The sequence below is a fragment of the Lissotriton vulgaris genome, chromosome 8 (assembly GCF_964263255.1).
Source record: "Lissotriton vulgaris chromosome 8, aLisVul1.2, whole genome shotgun sequence".
NCBI lineage: Eukaryota > Metazoa > Chordata > Amphibia > Caudata > Salamandridae > Lissotriton > Lissotriton vulgaris.
In genome coordinates this window covers 1,420,241,428-1,420,261,593 of record NC_141696.1, presented here as the reverse complement: position 1 = coordinate 1,420,261,593, position 20,166 = coordinate 1,420,241,428, and the positions used below count along the sequence as shown (strand labels likewise).

At 41.7% G+C, this 20,166-nt stretch overlaps 1 protein-coding gene across 1 annotated transcript in view; it reads left to right on the top strand.

The window, feature by feature from the left end:
* C2CD2 (C2 calcium dependent domain containing 2) overlaps positions 1-20,166 on the top strand; it is a 417,550-nt gene that overhangs the window by 344,672 nt on the left and 52,712 nt on the right. The window contains exons 12-13 of the mRNA XM_086935444.1: positions 428-555; positions 6,409-6,745. Coding sequence (XP_086791570.1) covers positions 428-555; positions 6,409-6,745 — 465 coding nt within the window. The remainder of the gene's footprint in view (positions 1-427; positions 556-6,408; positions 6,746-20,166) is intronic.

The following is a 20,166-nucleotide window of genomic DNA, read 5'->3' as shown; positions in this document are numbered from 1 at the left end:
CTGTCATTCTGATGTTTGACGTTGATAGTTTTATACAGTTAGGAAGGGTAGTACTTGGTCTTGACTGTAGGCACACATGTACTTTAATAATACATTGCATATTTTATAATGGAAATGAAATTGTCTGGGTTAGGGGCATTCCATTTAATCTCTTTAACAGCAGTTTCAAGATCTTTGTTTCTTGTTGCTCAAATCTATGTAATTTCTGATATTTAACTTTTCCATGGACTTTATTGCTCGATTTTGCCCGTGAGAGTGTAACCCAATCATTGAATGTCACTCATAAGTACACTGAAACTATGAAAATGTCACACATAAGCAATCTGAAACCTTGGCAGCCATTATGTTTTCTAATAAGGAAGTACAGATCATTTTGCAGTGCTTAACCTGAACTAAAAGAGATTGTGTGTTTTCATTTCATTCTTAGAGCTTTTGATGTTAAATGGCACAGACCCCGTTGCAGAAGTCGCTATTAGACAGCTGCGTGAATCTGCCAAGCAGTCGCTCAAGTCTCCAAGGAAGAAGAGCACCATCATTATATCGGGGATTTCAAAGGTAGTTACTAATATTATTTTTGCAGATAAGCATACTTCAGGAGTGTGAATATTGTACACGTCTTTTCTTGATTTATAGAGCATTACAAGCTTTTTAAGGAACAAATGTGAATTGTGCATTTAGTTATGCCTTTTAGCAGAATATTTCAATGCATCTTTACATACCTAACCTCAAATCAATGAGGAAAATACTGAGACATTCATTGCATGATACAAACCGGGTTCTAAAGGAATTTCAGTGAGCTGCTTTAGTGAAAAATCAGAAACTCTGCATAAGAGTCAAGGTCTGGCATTATCAAAGTGAGTCATCTCTCACCCCCAAAATGTTGATCTGAAATAGGCGTTTTAGGTCAAGCGCTGGTTCTTAAAAACCAAGCACCTCTTGTATCTAGCAAGGCCTTCTACGTAAGCGTTTTCGCCCCCTCCTGTTTTTAAATTCTGAATCGTAATAAATTGTATATTTTTACAAAACACACTCTCTATGGTTTACATCTGCTCTAAGTATTTGTTGATGTGTACATGCTACATAACTCAAGCGAAATCTGGTATTTGGAGTAATAAGTGAACTACACTTGGGTTCTTTTCATTTTGAGTTAATTTGTTGTGGGGACCACTTTCTTGTCCCTCCTATCTCCAGGGTGAGACCAGGCATCCCCGGCGGTCTGGTGGGGCCGTTAGTGAAGATGAGGCAAGCTAATGCCCAGAGTTGCCGAGTGTGATCGCTGATCAGAGTGGGCACCGAGGCGAGAGAATTATCGAGTCCGCTGACCCTGGTCCAGAAACCTGCCGCGCCGGGAATCGAACCCTGGTCCCGGGCCGTCCTCTGCTCTCGGGTCTGCCGCCTCTAACCAGTGAGCCACACTACTTCACATAAAGAATCCAAGCTTATTGATGCATCTGGAAAAAGGGTAGCTGATAACGCTGCTAATCACTAGCGCATTGCAAACACAGAAGGCTTATTAGTTAGGTATGACAGAGCACACTGGGATGAGATGGAAGGTCTTCTGCAGAACCTTCCAGAAGAGCACAAGAAAAAGGCACAAGAGCTAGTTGAAGAAGGCAAGTCCTTTCTAACTACTCCATTAGAGGTGCTCTTGATGCTGCTGACACTGCAGCGAGGGGAGTTAACACACGCCTTCTCTCACGTCTGGTTACCTGGCTTAAAATTTCAGGCTTTAACCCAAAAGTCCAGCGGTCTATTTTAAACACTCCTTTTGACAAATAACATCTTTTCAGACCTCAGGTTGATGAGGCTTTAGAAAAAATGAAAAAAGACATTGACGTAGCAAAATCCTTGGGAGCGCTTCAGACTCATTCAAGCAGAGGCCGGGTCTGGTGGCTCAGTGGACTAATGCATCCATTGCAGGGGCCTGTGTTCGACCACATGGTCACAGGTTCAAATCCCGGCGGGTCCACTCAGCCTTTCATCCATCTGAGGTCGATAAAATGAGTACCATTAAAATGGGTAACAATGAACATCTGTTATTCAGCGCCAAGAGACCTCTGGGTGAACGTGCGCTTTACAAATACACATGTTATGTTATGTTATGTTCATTGCTCATTCTATAGAGGAGGGTCTAAAAGTACATCCTCAGACCCTAACACTTCCTCTTACAAATCCAACACGCAACCCTCTGCCGCTAGAGGCTTCTTAAGAGGATGTTACAGAGGAAACAATTTTAAAGGTAGTGGTAAGGGCACGCCAACGCATAACTCCCCTTCTCCCAATAAGCAGTGACTTTCCTATGCTTCCCCTGATCATTTAACACATGTCGGGGAAAGGCTACGAAAATTTCTCCCCATTTGACAATCCATAACATCAGCCAAATGGGTGTTAGACATTATCCGACCTGGTTATTGTCTGGAGCTCACCAGTAACCCTCCTAATATTCCACGTCGCACTCACAAACTCTTGTTAGAGCACCTGCAGCTCCTCAAACAAGAGGTACAAGCTCTCTTAACAAAAGGAGCTATAGAACCAGTTGCACTACAGTACCAAGGTTTTCTGTAGTTTCTAATCTCCAAGAAGGACATCTCCTTAAGACCAATTTTGGATCTAAGGACATTGAATCTGTACATACTTTCAGAACATTTTCACATAGTCACGCTTCAACAGGTCCTTCCACTGCTCCAGCATGGTGACTTTAGGTCTACACTAGACTTAAGACTCATACTGTCCTATTCTGGTTCACCCAGCTCATCACAAATACCTCAGATTTGTGATAGGAGGGGGGAAATATGATCAATTCAAGGTACTCCTGTTCGGAGTAACTACTGCTCCCAGAGTATTCACAAAATGTCTGGCAGTAGAAGTGGCACATCTCAGAAGACAGCAGATTCATGTCTTCCCCTATCATAAAAGCCAGCACACACCAAAAGTGCTGACTACATTAGACCTACTCTACCAATTGGGTTTCACAGTCAATGCTCAGAAGTCTCACCTTCACAAATGCAGCCATATCTGAGAGCGACTCTAAACACTTGCACAGCTATAGCTTCTCCCAATGCAGCCAGAATTCGAAATATTCAAACTCTGCTACTACATTTTCATACCAATCAATACTTAGCAGTCAGGACGTTCATGCAACTGCTAGGGATGATGGTATCATGCATCGCAATAGTAACTCATGCAAGATTACACATGCATCCTCTACAGGAGTGCTTAGCACATCAGTGGAAACAGTCTCCGGGTCAATTAACAGATCTAGTGTTTTTTGGACAGCCACACCCATCTCTTTCTGCAGTGGTGGAATACAACAAACTTATCAAAAGGGTGGCCCTTCATCAACCCTGTTCCACAGATTGTGCTACCAGCAGACTCATCCCTCACAGGTTGGGTTGCCCACCTTCACAACTTGACAATTAAAGGCAATGGGACAACAAGTACCGAGCTCTGGCTCTGCACATCAACTATCTAGAGCTTCTAGCTGTATATCTAGAACTGAAAGCTTTTCAGTCTCCCCTCATAAGGAAAGTTGTCATAGTCCACACCGACATGACAGCAATGTACTATGTACAGAAAACTCTGCAACTGTAATGCCTCTCAGACAATTTGGCATTGGGCAATTAATCAGTCCATCTTCTGGCAGAGCACTTCCCAGGAGTGGACAATCAGATTACCGACCTCCTAAGCACAGGTCGGCAGCAAATTCACGAGTGGGAACTTCATCCCCAGATTCTCCTTCCATACTTTCAAGAATGGGGATTCCCCAAAAATAGATCTGTTCGCCACAGTGAACAACTCAAAATATCCAAACCTTGCCTCCAGGTTCCCATACCATCTATCCAAAGGCAATCCTCTATGGAGAAATTGTCAGGGATATTTGCCTACCCTTTTTCTGACGCTCCCTCTCCTTCCATTTCTGGTTCAGAAGCTCAGGCAAACATCCCTCACACTGATTCTTGTAGCTCCTACTTGGGCTTGTCAGCCATGGTTCACAACACTTTAAGAACTGTCAGTGGTTCCACATCAATAGCTACATCGCACGCAGAACCATGGAGAAATCAGACATCCAAATCCCAAGGAGCTCATCGTAGCGATTTGGCTCCTGAGGTCATAGTTTGGATATCTTAACTTGCCACCAGAATGTATGATTATTCTTAAAGAAGCAAGGAAGCCTACTACCAGAGCATGCTATGCATCTAAATGGAAAAGATGTGTTGTATATTGTACTAATAATATTGATTTACTCGATGCATTTACTCAAAATATAATTTACCTTCTGCATTTACAGCGCTCTGGTCTAGCCTACAATTCAGTTCGACAGCATCTTGCGGCAGTAGTCTCATATTTGAAAAACAGACATCTATCTTTGTTCAAGGCTCCAGTAATTAAAGCCTTTATGGAGAGCCTTAAGAGAGTAATACCACCCAGGGTTCCTCCAGCACCAGTTTGGAATCTGAGCATTGTGCTTACACAGCTCATGGTTCCACTTTTCGAGCCATTACACCACTGTTCGCTACAGGTTCTTTCATAGAAAGTGGCCTTCCTAATTGCGATCACTTCATTGAGGAGAGTTGATGAGCTGCAAGCTTTAACCTTAGAAGAACCTTTCTTTTAACTTATAAAGACAGAGTAGTCCTTCGCGCCAATCCAAAATTCCTTCCCAAAGTCGTTTCTGCTTTTCATATCAACCAACCAGTTGAGTTGCATGTGTTCTTTCCTCAACCTAATTCTGTAGCAGAAAAAGCTATTCCCACTCTTGATGTCATTAGAGTGTTATTGTACTACACTGAAAGAACAAAAGATTTTCGTAAAACAAAACAATTGATTGTTTCATTTGCTACATCTCACAAAGGCCATTTGATTTCTAAATCAAGTATTGTGCAAGATGGATTGTTAATGCATTCAAACCTGCTACGCTAAAGCTAAATGAACTTTAGCTATACCTCCTCGTAAAATAGGAGCGTCTATGGCCTTTTTAGGTAACATCCTTGTAGCTGACATTTGTAAAGCAGCAACATGGGCCACACCACACACGTTTACCAAACATTACTGCGGATGTGTTAGCATGTCAACAAGCCAATGTAGGGCAATCATTGCTAAAAACACTTTTTCAAACAGCTGCAATATCTACTGGTTACCCACCTCTTTGGAAGAATACTGCTATATATTCTATGTGAAGCATGTGTATCTACAGCACACTTGCCACGAACGGAATATACTACTTACCCAGTAAGCATCTGTTCTGGCATGTAGATCTGTAGATTGACATGCACCTTCCCACCTCCGGGCACCAGTAGCTGCTGCAGTATTGCATTATTTACATTACATACCCATTGACATCTCTGTGCTACACTTCCTCCATTCTCGCCCTCTTGCGGGAAAAGAATCTAACAACGGAGTTGATGCCCATGCACACTATCACCCACAGGAGGAGTCACCTTACCTCGTGACTAAGAAAGATTTCTTCGAAGAAAAACAACTTGCAAACATCCGGACCCAACTCTTGATGGCACGAGTATGCAAAGCATGTGAATCTACAGTCTACATGCCAAGAATAGATGATTACTAGGTAAGTAGCATAATCCTTAAGGAGTACTAGACTGATGTGTAATTAATAAAGTGGGATCTGGTAGAGGCACATTTCTTGTATATCTGGTATAGACACGACACTTGATTCACAAAGCTTTCTTCCTAAACTCAGTAGGGGCGCAATCAATGCTTTTTGTGCATATACTGGGTAGGAGCTATGAAGATGTGTATAGTCCAAAATCAGCTGGCAGTGAAGAGAATAATTTTAAAGCCTTCAGTCTGATCTTCTGTTTATTAAGTAGTAGAATGCTTTTGTAAATCTCGAACAGTTTCATTTCTGTGGCCCGTGTTTTGCATTTTTAGGTCTGCCAGAGAAAGTTCATACACTTTTGGTGCATTTTTCACTTTGTGTATCCGCTAACCGGAGTATTTTGCATTTATACGTCCAGCAATGGTGGTTTTTCCTTAGCGAGGGGTTCCACAATCCACTTCCTCAGTTTTGGCTCTGTAACTTGAACTGGAGAAAAGTTTCTTAGCTCCATTCCATGTAATTGTAGCATCAGAAAAAGGCATAATGTGACAGTTGGTATAAAATATTGAAACAATGGTTTAAGCAAGATACTAGAGTATTGATTCCTCTTTCGGGAAAAAAAGGTTTTTTTCAAGAGATCGCACGCATAATTTTGGAGGTGAGAAGTACTGACTCAAACAACTTCACAAAATGTGTCTGTTTGAATGTATGCACAGTCCTGCACAATATTGGGAACTAGTGATCTTTGGAAAGCCTTATGCGTGACATACCGCAGAAGTGTATAGAATAAATGTGAGAAAAAAAACGCGGTCACATTTGTTACTATCAATTTGTTCTTGTTTCATCAGACAGCTTTATCTCAGGATCAGGAAGCCTCGCTTATGTTTGATTATGCAGCAGCCATGGATGGTGCACTTAGCAATCAAGATTCTTCTGTCACTGACAGTGCGGCCTCTAATGCACTTGTAAGTGAACAGATGATCTTGCCATCTTCACCGACACTACCTGCCCAGGACCTGGACCTCGAGGAAGACCCTCTACAGGACACATGGGCATTTGCAGGAGGCCATAGCAATGGTCCTTCAGGGGATTGGGACCTTCAGGTGCCAGAGGACAAGGACTGTGAGCAGGTCTCCATCAACAGTCTGAGTGTCTCGGAACTGGGAAATGTTAAGAAATCCAAAGGTAATTCTCATTTTATAATTTGTTAAGTAAGTCACTTTGTTTTGTTAGCACATCATTTGGGTCAATTTACAAACTCATTTAGTAATAGAGGAAATACTACTTTCCTGTAAAAATTAATGACTTTGTGTGTTGACCAAAATGTCTAACTTCTTGTTAGTGGAAGCGCGAAGAGGGCAGTCATTTCTGTTTCTACTAATTATATATGGATATTCCGAGGGTGTTACCATTTTTGTTTTTGGGCCAATCCCCAAATCCATTTAAGAGTAGAACTGCTATTCCTGTCGTGCTCCTTCTCCACTCTTAATGGCTGTGACATTGGCCCCATAATGTGAAGGATGTTTTTCAATGGTAATTGGAATATTAATTAGAGTGTGGCAGACTAATTAGCTCCAAATGATTACCTTAAATCCCTCCTTAAAAGTGCTGCGACCTAGTCCATAATCTGTGAGTCTCCAAAACATTTGAATATATTACTGAAACCCTTAAATAAATGTTGCTCTGATTCAAATTCAAATTGGCAAGACTTTAACAAAAAAACATTTAACTTATTCGTCTAAAAAATCACTCAGTTTAATCCATTTCCGCATTTAGATCATCACACAAAGTTGGGTTTAGGAGTAATAGTTAATTAAATACAGTTTAAAAAAATAACAAAGTCCTGGAAATTTACTCGTGTTCAATCTTTGCAATGTGATGACAATTTCTATTGCTTATTGTTACCAAAAATGGTATTCTGTCTCGAACTGGAGCACAACCGTATATTTCAAAAAACGTAGCCCGCAAATATCGTGGGCCTAGACCGTGAAAAGTTTGGAAGACCAGCCACAACAACTTACACCGATACTGTCTGTCATGAGACACTAGCGCAGTTTCCTTGGTGCTGCAGAAGCAGACGCTTCCCAAGGGAGTTGGAGAGCCAATTTGGCTGCCATTTTCTGAATTCTTTGAGGTGTGGGAAATACAAAGATGGGCATTTCCAAAAAATTACGAATTGCAGTAGTACGGTCTACTTAAAATAGTATTGATTACTATTAAAAGACGAGTGTGTGCTGGTAAAACAGGCAAAATATAGTATTTAAGACTCATCAATAGAAAACAATCGGAGGAAAGGTAGCTCACATGACTAGTGAGAGTCATTTTATCATCAAGAAAAACACCTGGGTTACAATCTGAGGTGTGCCAAGTTTCTCTGGGTGAAGTGGCTTGAGTTGTTCTCAAGCCACTTCACCCTTCTCGGCATGCAATTTTGGAAATTCTCCTGGGGGCACTGGTATCCAAGCCTGATAGTTTTAACCAAAGAAGTAACTGTGTATTATCTGCATAGCTCATAAAACCAAATAATGGAATAACTAGTGGACATAAAGAACACCCAATGATGGAATAAGGAGGGGCAGTGGGTGGACCTAGAGATTTAAAGCATGGGGCTTAACCCCTTCCATGCTGGTGACGAACCCCAGCCGTCATGCACTACGGTGCTCGTGTGCTGATGACGGCTGGGGTTCGTCATGGCCCGCCCGTGTTCGTCCGGCGGCCGCACACGGGAAAAATCGCGGCCGCATCGAAGGGGTTAAAGAAGAGCCCTGCGGTGCATGCTGTTTTAAAAAACTTAATCTTGACTTGGATATAAATGGCTGTAGAGACACTGCTTGCTGGCGTTGTGAAGGATATGATCTAATCCACTCCAGAGTTCCATCTTTTACTCGAGTCTCTCTCAGCCTGAACAGCAAATGTTCATGGGAGACAATATCAAATGCCACAGACAATTCAACAGCACCAAGGCCGACGAATTACGTTAGTCACTTGAGTCCGCAGCTCATCTAACTTAATGACCATTGCTATCTGTATGCTATGACCTGGCCTGAAGCCAGACCTGGGTTCATCTAGAATCTTGTTGTTATCCAAATACCCCGAAAATTGGTTGTTCACCCTTTTTCCAAGATATTGGGGAGCAGCGAAATCAGGTGATAATTATTCATTATAGCTGGGTCTGCCGTTTGTGTTTTTTTATAGTAGTTGTACCAATATGGCTTTTTTCCCAAGCCAGAAGAATAACTGCTGGATATAGAGATACATTGCAAATCCGATGTGAAGGGTGTACCACCTTTGGTTAAAACTGATAAAAAAATGTTGGGAGAGATTGGATCAAGAGGAGAGCCGGAAGATGTGGTATTAGAGATGTTTACAAATGTCATTGGTGTATTCAATTGGTTTAGAAGGGTTGGAGCCAAGCTCCAATGTCTTTGCATCCGGAGTAGTCCCAACAGCCGCCTTCGGCAATTCAACAAGGAAGCTGCAATGTGAGATCATTTTTCTCTTCAAAATAAGTTGACGGTTTATTACAGAGTAACTGTGAGTAATCCAAGCTGTGCAGTCAGGTGCAGCTAAGAATTTAGGTACCCAAAAAGCTCTCTAGCAGCATGACAGCCTTTTAGTATTTTCTCTGTGAAATATTTGCTTTAGCAGCTAAAATCTGCGTTCTAAAAGATATTAGTGCTGCTCAAAGTTAGAGTTTAAACTCGAGATCATAAGCTTGATGCCATCTGCGTCCTACAGGTTTGCAGGCTAGCTTAGCTGATTTTAGGGAGTTGTTATACCAAAGAGCAGAGGGCATGGCTCAGCAATTATCAGCTAAACCGGTAGCAGAATCCTGTCAGTAACCCTCTCTAACCAGCTGGTAACGTTCTCACAATCCTTCGCCAAAGAGGAGCCAGCCCGAGGAGGACCAGTAAATCATAGCTTTCTCCTAAACGTCTCCAAGTTATTCTTGGCCCAGGCTCATGTTACATTCTTAGTCCTTTGGGATTATGTTTGTACATACTATTCTTTTAGCAGGATATGAAATTCAGTTAAATAATGGTCGGTCCACATCATTGGAAGGATCTGCTACTGAGTTATTCAAGGAGTCGGTTCCAGAATATTCTGAGGATTCATCCCAAAAATGTAAGTCTTAATTGTACAACCCTGCTATATTTTTCAACCAGAGGGGCTAAACTGTCAAAAAGGTCTTTTTCAAAACCAGGACTGGTCAGGAGATCAAAAATATAAAAGCCCAGCCTGTCTGTCTGAAAAATGTATGAAGAAGTCTTCTAGCTCTCCAGTAGGGAGCTGCACTGCATCACAGTTCAACAAAACAAAAGTGGCAAAGCTAGTAGCCTTTAATGTGCAAAAACATGTAAACGCAGGTATCCACAAATGCTGTTTAGCACGTTCAAGCAAATCCTATTGGCTTGCAAGTGCTTGGTTAAAAAGTAGCAAAAAGGGATGTTTTTTGTGTAGAATGCACATAGGATGTGAAGAATGGAATGTGCCAATCGTTGATGGTTGAACTTACTTTTCAGATGTAAAATAGTTCCAGGGGACGCACCAGTGGTGGCTGCTTCAGAGCGGGAGGGGGGGGGGTTGGGGGGGGGGGGGGGGGGTTGGGATTAAAAAGAATAAAAATGAATAAACTTTCCTTCTCCGCCACCCCAGGTATCTCCTCCGTCTTGTAAGGAAGGTCTGCTGGAAGCACCGAAAGCACCCAGGCTTTCGGGACTCTCCCACAAGATCGGCTGGCAGGGGACGGTGGTGGAGGGGTAGGGGGAATAAAAAAAAATAGTTTACAAAATGTGCATTTAGGAGTGCAAACCACTCCCTCACTGCTCCGACGTCAGAGCCCAGCCCCGTCCAACTGGTGCATAGAAAAATAAAATGATGTTAACGTCCTGTTATTATCATTTTATTTTTTGCACTGCTGAAATAGCAGTGAGGCGATGCTCCTCAGCCTTAGCGGAGGAGCCACCACTGGGAAGTACGTTCTCAGATGTGGAGTTCTATTCCAAGCAGCCAATAGCATTGTGAGAGAAAGTTACTTCTCTAGGATGAGCCAAGGCCTACTATATGAATATTTTAAAGAATGGTTAACAGTTGGTGTTGCAGTCAGCTGTGCTCTCATGTCAGACCTAAAAATGTAATCCAATGTGTTTGTAAGATTTCAGTGACCTGCATACAATACTTTCGACTGAATCTTCTGCATGAAAATGAGTGTTTTAATCATGGGATAGGAAAACGGGAAAGAAATAGAATTAGAACACTCGAGATATGAGTAGTTTGTTGCACTTAATCCTGGGTACATTTGTGCTTTAACCAAAAAAATGAGATGTATGTGTGGCATTCGACCTACAGCTTTGAAAATATTGTACCTATAGGAAAGGGGATTGGATGGTCTTTGGGATATGTCTGATCGTTCTTTGAACATCTAATTCTTACAGGCATGGAAACTAGTACCACTGTGCCTAAACAGAATAACTAATCAAAAAAGAAATGCAACTTTTCCTCAATTAGCAACTAATTTTAACAAGTCTCTGTTGTTTAACGCTTCAAAAACTCTCCACATGTGAAATTCTAACATGTAAAAGGCTTGTTGATGATGTGCAATAAGTGTGTGGGTATTTTTATTTCACGAATAGGCTTTTAGCTAAGTTATTGACTGACCTGGCTTACCTTATTTAAATCATGATGGTGTGAAGCTTTAGAAGGAAAAATAGTCGTTTTAAGATTTGTCCTTTATTTCGGACTTGGTTTGTGACACCAACCTTGTAGTAGCCCCATTCCTCACCCTCAGAATAAAGACACAGCTGTAGGTTTTAGACTATAGGAACATTTTAAAAAAAATGCCCCTGCTAATCCAGATATATTGAAATACAGTAAAAAACCTTTATGGTTGTGAAAAAAGTATGCATATGAAAGGAATTACCAGTAATTATTAAAGTATTATTTATGATTTGATGCCTGAGGTTTTTTGGCTTATCGAACCCCTAGGTAGCACAGTTTAAAACTCTTCAGGCTTTGCATAAGGTCTGCCCCACGGTCACTGATAGAATGATGAAATGGAAATCGGCCTTCTCTCTCCTGTGGTTAATGGTGTTTCAGACTTCTGCGGTTTTGTTTGCTTCGCTGCGTCAAGAACTTGTGAAGTGTGAACGTATTTGCGATATGTTTTTTAGATTAAATAATTCCCTGTATCCTTTTAACTTCAGTTTATATATCTTTTGCATTTTCTTTCCTTAAACCAAAACAAATATCCCTTATATTTTGATTGGCTCAAGTAAACAAAGGGTGAACTACCCTTGACATGCCTTTCTGTTTCCTGACCTCCACCTTCCACCTCAACTGTTTTTTCTTGTGACCATATACCTTGCAATGGCAGACCAATTACATTAAATTAGTAGTTGGGCACTCTGGAAATCAATGTTCTACTCTTCTAAATTCTAGATTCCTGAAATCCCACTAAATTTCACACATGTCCCTGTGCTTGGAGATTTGGGTTCTTTAACCTTTATGTAGATAGTTTTAAGCCTGATATATGCACAATTTTGAATGGCTTGTATGTACCATAGATTTTTGAGTCCTATTTTCACCCATTACCTTCTGCAAATATCGTAAGGCCAATACTGCTGTAGTTTTCCACCCCAAACAGCAGGTATTTGGGATTTGGATTGTGTTTTTCTCACATAATTCTCTGTGAAATTGGTTAGCTTTAATGTCGTCTGGGTTTCTTGGCTTCAAGAAATGAGACCCACCATTAGAAACCAGAGAAAAGTATCTTCTCTACTTGGGCCGTGGACGTAGGCTATCACTAATGTGATTGAGTGACTTTCAAGATCCAAGAGTGACTCTAAAGGACTTGACCAATTCAAGGATGACCTGCTTTCACCTCTCCTAGGTATCTTTGTAATATAAATGCAGGTATCCTGGTACTACTGTAAATGTATGGCATATGTAGCTGTGCATGCTTTTGGCTTGGATGTGAGCAAGTTGTTTTTCTTTGAATAAGTCTTTCGAGTCACGAGGTACTCTGACTCCAACTTTTTCTGGTAAGGTGCAGGGGCATAGATTCTAAAAGTAGATAGTTTTTTTTTCTTCACAGTTGAGTTCAGTGTGTCTCCACCAAGCTCTGGATCAATACCTAAAGGTGATCGTCTTCGGGCATGTTCAGATGCTCCATATTCTTTGGTAAATCAATTGTTGGGTGCACTACCTTTTCAGAGTCCTCGTGCTACCTGGTCCATCTCAATGACGGAATCTCTTGGCTCCCCGTCCGGGGCGTTGGCCCTTTAGGGCCAACTCCGTTCTCTTCTGCACAGCAAATGACCAATCCGTGATGGAGAAGACTCCATTCCATAACTGTCCCCAGTGTAGAGGTAAATATCCCTGGACAGGCTTCCACCAAGTGTGTAACCTCTGTCTGTCCGGGCCGAACGAGGCTGCCTGCTCCAACTGCATTGCCTTCCTTTAGAAAAAGATACAGCGTTATCAACTCCTCGCTCGATGACCCAAAATACCTCCTGTTTTTTGAGCGACTCAGTTTATCCCAACAAGGGTCTCTCCGGTCCCTGTTTGGAATCTCAGCGTTGTCCTAACATGGCTTATGGGACCTCCCTTTAAGCCACTACACTCACGTCCCAAACATTTCTGTCTTGTAAGGTAGCTTTCCTTGTAGTTATCACTTCTCTCAGACCTGTCTGTGACAACTAGATCTGAACCTAGAAGAACGCTTCTTCTCAGTCCACTCAGGTGTAGAAGATAGAAACTGCAGAAAGGGATACAAATCCCCAGGTGGCCTAGCTTCCACCTGAATCAAACCATTGAGCTACCACTGTTCTTCCCACAGCCAGAGCACTTCGCGGAAGGAACGCTTCATACTCTGGATATCAAAAGAGCATTCTGTATTACGTTGATAGGTCTAAGCCATTCCACAAGACACACCAGCTCTTTGTTCATTTTTTCCAAACCCCAAAAAGGCTGTTCTCGCTCCAAATACAGTATTGCATGCTTGCAAGCCAAATGTATACAGATCTGTTGCGCCTAAGCCAAAAGACCTTCGCCTGTCACTCTCACACCACACTGAACCCGTAAAAAGGGACTTTTATGACTTTCCTGGGTAATCTCCCTATACATCTGCAAAGCAGCTACCTGCTCTCCCGCCTCCCATCCCCACACCCACTTTCACTAAACATTACTCTGTGATTGTTTTAACCTCCAACCAGCAAGAGTTGATCAGGCTGTCTTACTTCAACTTTTTCAGTCTTCTGCACTATCCTAGGGCTAGCCACTGCTTATAGGAAGACTGATTTATAGGCTATGTACAGCGTGTGTATCAACAGCTACACATGCCTCAAACCCTGTAAGCACGACACTTAATGCTGTAGATCCACATGATTCCACCCTACTCCCCGGAAGCCCTTGGATGCTGCAGTCTCCTTGCTACTTTTTGCATTTCCTATTCCTTGCCTTGGTCATCTTTATTGTACCCTTCTTCTCCATCTATGTCCTCTTTCTTTGGGTTGAAAAAACAATCTGACAGTGGAGCTGATGACCCCGGCGCATTATCAATCATGCGTGGTCACTATACCTCGTGTCTCTAAAGACTTCTTAGAAGAAAAAAAACTGAAACAAATGGTCAAAATATAAAAAGCAGCGGGCCTATTGGCTTTATCAAGGGGTCAGCACATCAACATATGTAAAGCAGATCTGATGACTTTCAAAACCAGTAACTATAATCAAATGTATATTTAATAAATTCTCACATCGCAATATTTAATAGTGATTCTTCACTCAATATTTTAAATGAAGCATTATCTTAAAAAAATCCTAACATTTCTTTGTCCTTCTTTTTTTTTTTTTTTTTTTTTTTTTGCATATTGCAGCGATAGGTCCAACCACGAAGGGTCTCTGCACTCCAGCCGAAGAGCAAACCGCTCCAGAGTGCTTAAAAAAAATATAGTGAACTTTCCTGGGGTCATGGATTTAGTGGCCTAGGAGACTTAATATACTACATTCTGTGTCCGCATTACCTTGATCCATTAAAGCTAGACAGCATTTTTCTTTTTTTTGTTACTGTGGTGGCTGCTGCGCTTCTTGCAGCCCTCTGCAACATTACAAAATAGTTAGAGGTGCTGCTACCCCTTCCAGGGGGGGCACCAGGTACAAACAAATATAATTTAAAAGCCCTTGCAGGGAATTATGGGGATGCTCCTTTCACTGGAGCAGTAAATAAGAGCGACTCATGTCGCTTATTTATAATTCTTTTTATTTGCTTTTTGTGTGTGTGTGGGGGCGGGGGGGGGAGTTTACTCGTCACAACTGGGACACCCAAACCTTTTAACGTTGGAGCCACAGGGGGAGCCCTCATGACCCCTGCATGCTCCTGAGCCAACACCAGTGATGGGGCTGGCCAGAGCCGGTCATTATTTTCAAACTGGGTGCGCACCTGGGGGCACCCACAACCTTTCCAATCTTTGAGGGCCACGGAGGGAGCAGGTTCTTTCTGTGCTCCCACCTGGCAGGAGCAAAGTTGTATTTCCTGCCCTAGAGAGTGTGGGCAGAGATTAACATTTCTATTCCCTGCCCGCACTCTCCGGGACAGAGAACAGCGGTGTCCCATGGGATGGGGTCCCTAGCATACGGCATTCATCAGGCCACTGTAGCAGTACCCACAGCAACTTCATGTAAAGACTGTCAACATGGCAGACCTGATAAAGGTTTGTGGCCCTGCTTATTAAGGAACCTTTGTGTGAAATCCCTAATGTTGTTGCCTGTTTACCTTTTTTGCTGAAAAGAGAGCTTCTCTTTTTTACTTGTTGTTCTGAAACAGAGTAGGAGGATAATGAGAGAAGCCACACAGTCTAACTGATGCTCAGCTACACATGAGCGCATACACCACCTATGTAACATGGCATGGATGACGGCTTGGACATTTCTGAAAAATTACATTTTGAAAGCTGGAAAACAAACATTTTTAAGAAATATATTTGACAAAATAAGATTTTCGTAATCAAATGTCTTGTATGTTGTGCTTGCAGGTTTCAGTTCTGTCTTTAATTCCTCTGTACTGTTTGCAATGTCTGATTTGGTGTACCTCTTGTTTCTTCGATCTGTTCATTTTTCTTGTCCATTCCCTCTAAACCTAAAGAGGACTGCTTTGCCACCAAGAGTTAATTGTCTGCACAGTAAGTTCAATAGTCTTATTTTCTCCTTAAGCTACCCCAGTCTCATTGTGATGTAAGCACTGCATATTCCTCCTGCCATCACCAACAGGATTCCCTCTCAAGATTTTAATATGGACTTGAGCAAAGCAAATTGGACTGACCATGCCATTCTTCCTATGTGTTGTTGCACACATCCCCATTATACAAACTGAGAATTCTGCATATTTAGAAAATGTAGAGTTTTGAATAACTATTTTTCAAAAGCTGGAGCCTAATTTTAAGATTTACAGTAAAGTAAAATCCAACTATTCCTGGCAGACACAGTACGTTTGCAATTGCTTAGATTATTACTGACGGAAATCATGCAGCAATATTTCCATCTCCCTATCGTAGAATTGGGGCCATGGTCTCTCTGGTGCTAATTTTGCTAATGGCAGATTTACAGTATTTACCCTAAATCAGGAGATTTTATATAACTGCCCTAAATCCAGCCCATAGCCATTTCATTTTGAAGGCTTTAAATCGCAATGTAATTTAATTAAACCAGATACGTTCGGAAAGGGACAAGTTGTCGTGTATTTGAAGTCGGAGTGTAGCATGATTGTTAGTTTACATAGAGGAACAAGTTACTTGAAAGAATACATGTTTATTTCTGGGTAAGAAAGTGTTTGTGTCCTGTGCAGCTGTAGATACACATGCTGTTCATACACCTGCTATTTTGTTTTTCTTCGAAGAAGTCTTTTCGTGTCACGAGGTACTGTGACTCAACCTAATACTGGTAATGCACATGGATCAGCTCCATTGTTAGATTGTTTTTTCTCTGCTGTCTGGTTCAGAAATATTCCATTGAGTTCTGGTTTTACGCTATGTAGTGTTCGCTGGGATCTGTTACTCACTGCAATCGCACTTCTGGTTTCTCATATTGCGTACTGCCTTTGACTTGTTTTTTCTGCGGCTTTGACATTTTTTGACCACCTCCTCCCCCCCCACCAATCCGCCGACCTCTGTCGCTACCTCTGACCCAGGAGAATGTTCTCATGATGGAAAGGACCGTTTTTGACCCAGGTGTCACTCGAAGTACCGGAGTACAGACCTCCATCTAGTCAGTAACCTCTGTTTGTCTCCCGATGATCGAGAGGCTCTTGCAGAGCCTGTCTCGCTTTCCATAATAAAAAGACCCTTTGGGATTATCGAGCCAGTCATATCGCCTCTGCATCGATGGTGCACTGACAGCAGGATGACACTCTCAACATCTTAGGCGTCTGAGACAACTGAAAATGACCAGCAGCAGGATGCAACTGGTGGAGAGGTCGCTCGATGGTGGAACTCTGTAGTACTTATCCTTCTTGACCTTTCAGTGGCAGTCATAAGATTCTGATTGACTGCATCGAATATTTGGGTATTCGTAGCTCAGCTCTATCACTACTATCTTCCTTTCTCAGAGTTCAGTCAGTGTCTGAGGATGGCTGTTGCTCAGATTCTTTTTCTCTCCCATGTGGAGTTCTGCAGGGATCATCGCTGAGCCCTACCTTGTTTAATCTTTACGTGGCTCCGTTGGCCACATTGATTAGAAGTTTGGATTTTTCGGTTGTCTGTTATGCCGTTGACACGCAAAATATTGTCTGCAAATACATGCTACTAGTCAACAACTGGATGTCGTGCAACTGTCTGAAATTGAATACTGATAAAACCAAAGTGCTACTATTGGGAAATAATACCTCATTCTGGTCACCAGACTTGTGGCCCGAGGAGCTCGGGTCCCTTCCAACCCCAGTCACCAAGGTGAAAAATCTGCGGGTGATCTTTGATAGCCAGCTGGTTTTTGACAAACAGGTGAATGCCATTACTCCAGGCACTTTTCTCACGCTAAACATTCAGAGAAAGATCTTAATTTTTATCCCTATGGAGTTGAAGAAACTAGTGGTAACTGCCCTTACTTTATCTAAAATGGACTATTGTAATGGCCTAATTATTAATATACAGAAACTACTTTTGAGCAAGCTACAAATTCTTCAGAATTCAGCAGCTCACCTATTGCTGGGAATACCTAGACAAAGCTCAGCAGTTAAGGCCCATGAGGAACTTCATTGGCTGCCACTTGTCAAGAGGATAGACTTTAAGGCGTTGTGTATCACCTTCAAGGCCCTACATGGTGAAGTCCAAAACTATAAAAAAAAAAGTGACCAGAATATTACCGCTAGGCCACTCCAATCATCCTCAGCAGTTAACATGAAAGTACCCAAGTTCAGAAGAATTTGCTAGAGGGAGTGGGGGTGGGGGTAGAAGTTTCACATATGGCACAGCCTAACAGTGGAATGCCCTAACCACCAAATTAAAGACCAGTTCTTCCCTGTTGGCTTTTAGAAAGAATCTTAATACCTGGCTTTGTAACTCATAGCTTCATAATTCTGTTGTGCTACCAGCGCCAATACGCCCCTGGGCATTCGAGCGCTTTATAAAACATATTTTCATTTCATTTCATTTTGTCTCTTTCTCCAGGCTGCACAAGGGACGTGCATTGTCTAAAGCTGGTATTGTGTACTGGCTGGTAAAATGTATACAAACCTGTTATACTAAAGCCAATCTCCCTATGCAATTCCCTCCCAAACGCCACTCAATCCGCCATAATGGGAGCTTCTATGGCTTTCTTGAGTAATATTCCTATACTTGACATTTGCAAAGCCGCTACTTGGTCTACCCCCCACACATGAAACATTCACGCAGTAATGTTTTGTAAATAACGCCAACAAGCAAACTTTGGTCAGGCAATCCTTCACACACTTTTTGCCTAGCTTCCTCAGCATCCTCTGGCAAGCCACCACTTCTGGAAGGGCTGCTTTACAGTCGGTGCACAGCATGTGTAGCTACAACTACTCTTGCCACAAACAGAAAATGTTATTTAACCTGTAAGCATCTATTTGTGGCATGTAGTGCTGTAGATTCACATGTGCCTTCAGATGTTGCAGACGTTCTTGACTTTCATCCTTAATCTTTCCTATGCATGATCATCTTTTCGGTATCTCTGTGCTCCATCTAAGTGCTCACCCTTCATGCAGAATAAACAATCTAACAATGAAGCCGATGCCATGTGTGTTACTAGTAACATGTTGAGTCACAGTACCTTTTGACTTGAAAAGATTTCTTGGAAGAAAAACAACATGCACACGTCCGAGCCGGACACTAGACGGTAGGAGTATGCATAGCATATGAATTTGCACTGCTCCATGCCACAAACAGATGCTTTCAGGGTAGGTAACATTTTGCTTCCTAGTTCACCGAATTTCTCACTGCTATGTTAATATCAACATTTAGGAGATTAAACAAAGTGCACTCTTTTTCTTAAAACCTACAAATCTAAATTGCAAATTAGCACAAGTACGCCATGTAATTATATTGCATCACATTACATTCTATTTTATAAATCCATGAGTTTGTGGCCCATGACACTGCAAGGACTATGGCAAAGGTGAGCATCAAATGTAGACAAAGACTAGGTATCCCAACATTTATTATCTGTTTGATATGCCATGGCTAGGAGTTCCTTTACCCACAATCTAGAGCAAACACTGTACTAATTTGATAATTATTATAATATACAGTGACATCTTAGTTGAAAATAAAAATAGTAAAACCGCAAGCGAAGATGTTCAGTCCTATGAGTTGGGATTATATTGAAGCATTCTTATTCTAGTTAGTTGATCTGAGACAATAGGCAGAGAACAAAACATAAACAATTACTATTCATCAGGAAAATTAACAGTTTCTGTATGCATCTTTGATGTATTTTCACGATTATTATTGTCCAAGTGAACTTCCTGTCTAGAATATGAGCAAAAAAGTAATTGAAACCATAAGCCATCTAAGTATCTGCAGCCTGGAATAACATCATGCACAGGGCAAGACAGGCTGGCCCGTGATGTTCAGCCAGTGTGCAGGACCTCTGTTGTAGAGGGTTCACCTCTGGTTAATGAACGAATACTTCAAGACCGGTTTATTAAGTCATTTTCCCAAGCCTTTAGTGTACAAGCTGTCTTAAACTGGAAAAGCATCAATCATGCACTCGACAGAGGCCACATGCTTGTCATATGGTAAATATCTTAATTCATGTCCATTCTGCTCCCGACTAGGACCTTTTCTAGGTTTGTCGATATTTTTTTACCGGATTGAAACTAAACACTATAAATCACAGTATTGTTCAATAAGTAGATCATTTAGCATACATATGTTGTCATGTGGTTTAAGAGAAAATCAAATTATTGGAATTCAGCATATAAAAACTCAAAAAACGTTTTGTGAGAAATCCTATTGATGAAATTTCATCAAAATTAGGAAAAATGAACAGAAACTTTCTAACATAGCATAAAAACCCAGGCCTGGAAAGTGACAAAAATGATTTAAAAGGGACTGTAGATGGCAGACCGCAACACATGGTACAACAAGTACCAAGAACGG